At 35.9% G+C, this 6,833-nt stretch overlaps 2 protein-coding genes across 2 annotated transcripts; both read right to left on the reverse strand.

Annotated features, from left to right (window-relative positions):
• Nucleotides 1–1,229: 1,229 nt before the first annotated feature.
• On the reverse strand, nucleotides 1,230–2,985 carry LOC116164082 (uncharacterized protein K02A2.6-like). Its single transcript, XM_031478209.1, has 2 exons — nucleotides 1,408–2,985; nucleotides 1,230–1,331 (listed from the first exon to the last, which is right to left on the reverse strand). Exons 1-2 carry the CDS (start codon nucleotides 2,983–2,985, stop codon nucleotides 1,230–1,232), a joined length of 1,680 nt encoding a protein of 559 aa, XP_031334069.1.
• Nucleotides 2,986–4,485: 1,500 nt separating this feature from the next.
• Nucleotides 4,486–6,563, reverse strand: LOC116164083. The gene is made up of 2 exons (XM_031478210.1): nucleotides 5,693–6,563; nucleotides 4,486–4,728 (listed from the first exon to the last, which is right to left on the reverse strand). The coding sequence occupies exons 1-2, from the start codon at nucleotides 6,561–6,563 to the stop codon at nucleotides 4,721–4,723; spliced, it is 879 nt and encodes a 292-aa protein (XP_031334070.1). The 3' UTR covers nucleotides 4,486–4,720.
• Between the last annotated feature and the right edge of the window lie 270 nt (nucleotides 6,564–6,833).

Consider the following 6,833-nt stretch of genomic DNA (forward strand, 5'->3'; position numbering starts at 1 on the left):
TGGCATTAAAGTTTGATATGAATTTTTTCGCGCAAACTTCTCGCATACTTTACACGATTTAATAAACATTTCGATGTCATGTGACATACCCGGCCAATAAAATATTTGCCTTGCTCTTGATTTGCATTTTTCAATCCCGAAATGACCTTCGTGTATTAATGTTATCATTTCTTTTTGTAATTTTTTAGGAACTATTAGTTTATAATCGTGAAATAATAAATTTTCAATACTGTAAAGTTGATCTTTGATTTTGAAAAATGGTTTAGCATCGGTGGGAATATCATTTTTATTTGCGGGCCATGAGGTTTCAATATAATTGCGAATCAGCTGCAAAGTTGGGTCATTTTTTGTTTCTTTTTTAAATTGTTCTTTCCTAGATTCTGACATAGATAATGTTTTTGTTAATGAATGCACAAAGTAGTCTATTTCTTGATTTGATTTTAATACTTTTTCATTTTTTAGGTAAGCTCTTGATAATGCATCTGATATGTACATTTGTTTACCTGGTTTATAGGTTACATGTAAGTTATAATTTAAGAGTTTTAACCTGATACGTTGTAATCGTGGTGAAATTGATTGAATATTTTTTTTAAATATTGATTCTAGGGGCTTATGATCACTGTACATTTTGATGTTTAACCCATAAATAAATAAATGAAATTTCTGTACTGCAAAAAGTATTGCTAAAGCCTCCTTTTCGATTTGTGCATATTTCATCTCGGTTTTTGTTAAGCTCCTTGAAGCAAAAGCGACTGGGTGCTCTTCTTGTATTAGACAAGCGCCAAGTCCGTCCTTTGAGCTGTCTGTTTCGATAACTATTTCTTTTTTAGGGTCGAAAAACGTTAATACTGGTGAATTTGTCAAAATCTGTTTTAATTGAGTCACTGCAGCTTCATGTTCAGTTGACCAATACCATGGAACATCATTACGTGTTAAGTTTCGCAATGGGGCAGTAATTTGAGATAATTTTGGGATAAATTTGCCTAGATACTTGACCATGCCTAAAAATCGTAATAACGAATTTTTACAAGACGGCACAGGCATTTCTATAATGGCTTTGACATAATTTTTATTAGTCTCGATACCTTTTTGACTAAATATTTGTCCCATAAATTTGACAGAAGATTGTTTGAATTGTATTTTGGTCTTATTAAACTTGACATTAAACTTAAGAGCTCTCTCCAACACTATTTTGAGATTTTTGTCATGTTCTAATTCAGTTTCGCCTGTCACAATGAGGTCGTCAAAATATAAACTAACGCCTTCGATATCACCAAAGAGTTCGTAATTTTTTCGCTGGAATACTTCTGGCGCGGAACATACACCAAAAGCTAGCCTTAGAAATTGATATCGACCATACGGTGTACCAAATGTTAATAAATTAGCACTTGCGTCGTCTATTAATACTTGCCAATAACCGTCCTTCATGTCAAGCACAGTAAAGAATTTTTTACCACTTAATTTGGCGGATATTTCTTCCATAGAAGGTATTAGAAAATGTTCGCGCTTAATAGCACAGTTTAACTGTTTGGGATCTAAGCACAGTCTTAAATCTCCATTAGGTTTTTCTACAATTACTAGCGGTTGAAGCCACTCAGTAGGGTGCTCTACTTTTCTAATACTATTTGATTTCTCTAACTCCTCTAATTTTAATTTTAAACGATTATGTAAAATTTGAGGGACACGCCTAATAGGTGCAACTGTAGGACTTACATTTTCATTTAACGTTATATGATGCTTGTTAGGAAATGTTCCTAACCCCTGAAATACACTAGGAAACCTATTCACTACATCTTCGGATGATTTAAAACTAGCCTGTAATTCATCCACTCGCTTAATTAAATGCAATCTAATACAATCTTGCAATCCTAGTAATGGCATTTGATCTCTAGTATCGACAATTACAAACTTAATATTACACACGTACTTGTTTACCTTACATTTCAGTTCAGCTTCACCAACAGGAGTAATTTTAAATTTTGTACTTCCATAAGAAACTAAAGATACATTTGACTTCTCGATCCTACATTTAGGTAACGTTTCTAAAATATTTACTGGTAGTACGCTCACCTCGGCACCCGTGTCTAATTTAAAGTTTATCGACTTGCCACAGATTTCCACTTTCTTGAACCACATGGACTCTTTATGTGCTTCCCTTTTAATTGCACTCACGTAAAACTCGCATTCACTTTCGCCACTCTCTTCACTTCCACAGAGTTGATGATCTTCCGTTCCAGACACTTCATGTACATCCTTCCTTTTCTTTGTGTACTTCTTGGTTTCATTGGTTGCCTTTTCACGCGTACACACGGAAGCAAAATGATTTTTTCCTTGGCATTTCGCGCAGGTCTTCTTGAAGGCAGGACATTTTTTAGGTGCGTGCTTGTACCCACAGTATTTACACTTTAGCGTTGCTTGTTTAACAGTGCTCACGTCAACTTCTTGCTGTAGTACCTTGGACTGATTCTTGCTTACTTCAGAGGCCCTACAGAAATCAATGGTTTTCTGTAACGTGATGTCGGCTTCTCGTAGTAATCTTTCTTGTACTATCTTGTTCTTGATTCCCATGACGATTCTATCTCGTATCATATCATCTGGATCAGAATATTCTGTGGTTTGTACTGCTTTTCGTAGATCTGTCAAGAAATTATCAAAGGTTTGTCCTTCTGCCTGAACTATGCTGTTGAATTTGAAGCGTTCGAAGATTACATTTTTCTTTGGCGAACAGTATTCCGTAAATTTTTGCTTTATCAGGGTCAAGGTCTTCTCTTTCTTTTCCTCTTCGGTAAATGTAAATGTATTGTATAATTCCAATGCATCCTCGCCAATCACATTGAGAAAAACTGCTACTTTCTTTCCTTCAGCTTTTTTGTCTAGGTCAGCTGCTACAAGGAAAAGGTCAAATCTTTGTTCAAACTTACGCCAATTTTCTGAAATATTGCCGTCCAAAACGAGGGGATCCGGCGGTTTAAATAAGCCGTCCATTTTATTGACAAGTGTTGCGTAATTTTACAAAACTTCCACGTGCTCTTTACTAGGTGCACACATTCAAACTACAATTTGTGTTCCACAACTACCTGACACCATGTATTATTTAGTATCGCTGTCTCTAGGTAAAATAATAAACAGGACACACAAGTATAACATTTAATTGGAACACAACATCAACATGTCTGTAGATGCAGTCAACATGTTCTAGTTCTAAATCTACGCACCAGAGTGCTACTACAGAATAAGATATTATAGTATCTTAAAACTACATATTATACGCAGTCACCATCCTTACCATCATTTTCTGCATATGTTTTGCCTCATTTGGCATTATTAACTAGCTCCTAGCGAGTTTATAATTTTGCGGTGTCTGTCCGTCTGTCCGTCCGTTAGCACGATATTTCGATAACGAATGGACCCATTACGATAAAATTTAGTAGATGGATTCTTTATCAAATTTGTAGATCGGAGTTCGTGAAATGGCAATGTAGTCCAAAAAATAAGGAAGGCCCTTTTGACATCTCCGTGAGTTATGAACCGAATTGCATGAAATTCAATATGCGTATAGCTTTAGCCGTATAAAACGCAATTCCAAAAATTAAACCTAATCGATCAACATTCACAGTGCCCGTTTCGTATCTCGACCATTTATAAGCCGAATTGCAAACTTTTTTATTTATGAAAGTATTTAAACGAAATTTGATACAGAGCCACTTGGAATAAAAGCCAATTTAACGCCAGTTTCAAAATTTGGTTTTGCGCATGCGCAGTGCCAACCTTCTTATTTATGGAGGGATTTAAATGAAATTTGATACATAGCCACTTAGAACAAAAGCAAATGTAGCGCCATTTTCCAAATTTGGTTTTGTGTAGGATGTGCAGTGCCAACTTTCTTATTTATGGAAGCAATTAAATGAAATTTCATGCATATACACTTTAAATAAAATCAAAACTAACATCAGGTTTAAAATTTGGTCTTGCACATGTTATAGCCATACTCAGGAGCTCGTTTTCTATATTTGTTTAGTTTATTACTGTATGAATCGTGTATGTCAGGCGTCAGGGACCCTATCTTCTCTCTTCCTACTGCAAGCACTTCCCGTTCTCTTTGACCTTGCTTTAACATTGTCACCTTGTCTTTTGTACAGGTGTCAAATAGTGCTGTACGAGTGGACACCCCTGCCTAAGTTCTTTATCTGTCCAAAACATAACCGACTTTCTCTCTCCCTTACCCCCACCACCAAGGTGTGCTATTGTACGTCATCCTGAGAAATTATACTACTTACTAAATCATCACGAATCGCACTTCTATCAACAACAATACATAATTGAGCACGACATTATAGGAAAGGAACATTTTAGAAGTTTGATGCTAGACTGGGAAGCTGTTCGAATTGCTCATCAAAATTATGAAAGTTTTATAATTTTTATTAATCAATCGTGCCTCCTAATTGCATATTAGGAATACTTTGACAAAATGTGTGCATACAAATACCTAGTATGTACTGATCCTTACGTGGTACCTACGTATATAAATAGGTAGCAAATGTGAATACATTAATACATAAAATGGACAAAAGTAATACAGAATAGTACCAAATTTATAGAATTGAAATGTTATACAAATCTCCATAATGCTGTCGAGATAAGTTTTATCACAGCCAAATTTAGACTTCTACGGCGGTCCATAATGTCCTGTTGCCAAACCATAGCAAAATTAGTGTAACATTTAATTCCCTAAAGTAAAATACCATTAGTCAAATTGCAAAAGATTCTCTATTAAACTATAGGTATATAGGTAAACAGAACAGTTCCCTCGGAAATAGGTAACCTACCTGTGAATACACATAATTGTTGTGTACATTGACAATACACGGTGCTCATACACTACACGGATGAAACGTTTTAATTGCAATTGATAAAAGCAATAAAAAGTGACTTAGTTAAGTGCAATGGTTTTGAATCTAAAACGTGATAGAAACATATGAGTGCAATGTGAGTTTCACTAAAGTTTCAATACAAGTGCTGTCTATACCTACCCTTGTCTGGAATCAACACATTAACAATAATTGTCTACGTGTACACGTCGACAGGTCTACTACTTTGACGTAGGACAATCTACATACGCTAAACCTGTTTGAGGAGAAAGGGAAGGATATGAAGAAAACATAAAAAAAAGGTATCCGAAGAAATAGAAGCATCCGAAAAATGTGAGTGCTCGGATAGATTTGGAGAAAACGAACACGAGTTTAAAAAAAATCTGAAGAGTTCGTACAGTAGACGAATCGAGAACTGAAAGAAATAGAATGAATGGAAAAAGGCAAGAATTTTGAGATTAAGAAGAAAATAATTAGTAGGGTCTGTGATCAATTGCAAACATAAAAACAATCCAAAAAATAGAGGAAAACTCCAAAAAAAGGAACCTTCTACAATTTCTATGGTCAGAATCGAAACATCCAAACAACGAATCATTGCTTCAAACACAAGAATAACTAAGGGATGATTTTTCTGTTTCAGTTAAACATACTTGACGATAATTTCCATGGATACAAATGTATTCACATAGGAGGGTTATCAATCAGATAAGTAAGAGAAGAGAAAGAGAAGAAAAACCCTCTGAATGAAAATAGAAATGATACTCTCACATGTGACACCGGTGATTTACGCAGTGTGGACGTAGTGGACTTAAATAGCTACTTACTACGGTAGGCACGTCTTGCTATTGCGAGTTCAATAAAGAATACCGCTGTTGAAAGCAACAATCCAAATCCAAGAAAGGCAAACGCAAAGCATAGATGGCGTAAGGTTAGCACCACTTTCTCGTCATCTTCAACTCTGGGCGTTTTCATATAATCTTCTTTCATATCCTTGTACATTTTGCTGCCGATCCCTGACTCTGTAATTGATGCAATAAATCTCTCAAAGTAAACGCTAAAGTAGTGATTGGGATAGTGTTGCAGTCGCCAAACCAATTCGCCAGTAATGCTGTTGTCCACGATTTTGTATATCTTTTGATTAATGTTCCATAGCTGGTGAAGTTTAAACGTATAATCTTCTGTTTCCACAACCGCACAATTACGATGATTGGCGAGATTGAGGTGAACCGCGATAAATTGGTCAATATTTGTAGCGGGAAATGTCGACTCTTTCAGTTTTCTGTACAGTTTACATTCGATGACGTTGTCATTATTAAATTGGCTCTTTAAAAAGTTAGCATGGCCGTATATGGGAAGATTAGAGTCTGCCAGTTGCTTTAGGTTGCTGATTTGGAATTCATATTGCGGTTTAGTCAAGATATTAATCAAGTTTGACGTGAAGCCACAATTGATGTGGATAAAATATACCAAGTACGTGATTAGAACACAACGTAGAATGGCAGATTTTGGAACTGTGGCAACGGAGCCCAGAATTGTAAGTGAAGTCAAATTTGTTATCGCAATTGCCATATTTTCAATATTCCAACTTCTTTGCTCGCATGACATGATAATCCACCACGCGACCATGACAATGATGAAACTGACCGCGATTAACACCCAGACTTGTTTTTCAAAAGTAACGAAGATTACCTCCATCGGTGGGATGATGTGAGCACGAGGTACCAGCCAGACAATATTGTCTCTGTGAACGGGTGACGAATAAGTATGTACAGTTTCCTCAGAAAGTGGGAAGTAGTTAAATGTCATGGAAATGTTGGACATGCTCCTAACCTCCTTCTGTGCGGCACTGTCGGAATACATGAAATGTACATTAAATTTCCCGTTGTAATGTGCAGCCAATAATTTAAGAAAAGAACGTTTGTAGATTTTGATAAGTACCTGAGGATTATCATCTGTCAATATTCT

Source organism: Photinus pyralis, unplaced genomic scaffold (assembly GCF_008802855.1).
Source record: "Photinus pyralis isolate 1611_PpyrPB1 unplaced genomic scaffold, Ppyr1.3 Ppyr1.4_LG2, whole genome shotgun sequence".
NCBI classification, from domain to species: Eukaryota; Metazoa; Arthropoda; class Insecta; order Coleoptera; family Lampyridae; genus Photinus; species Photinus pyralis.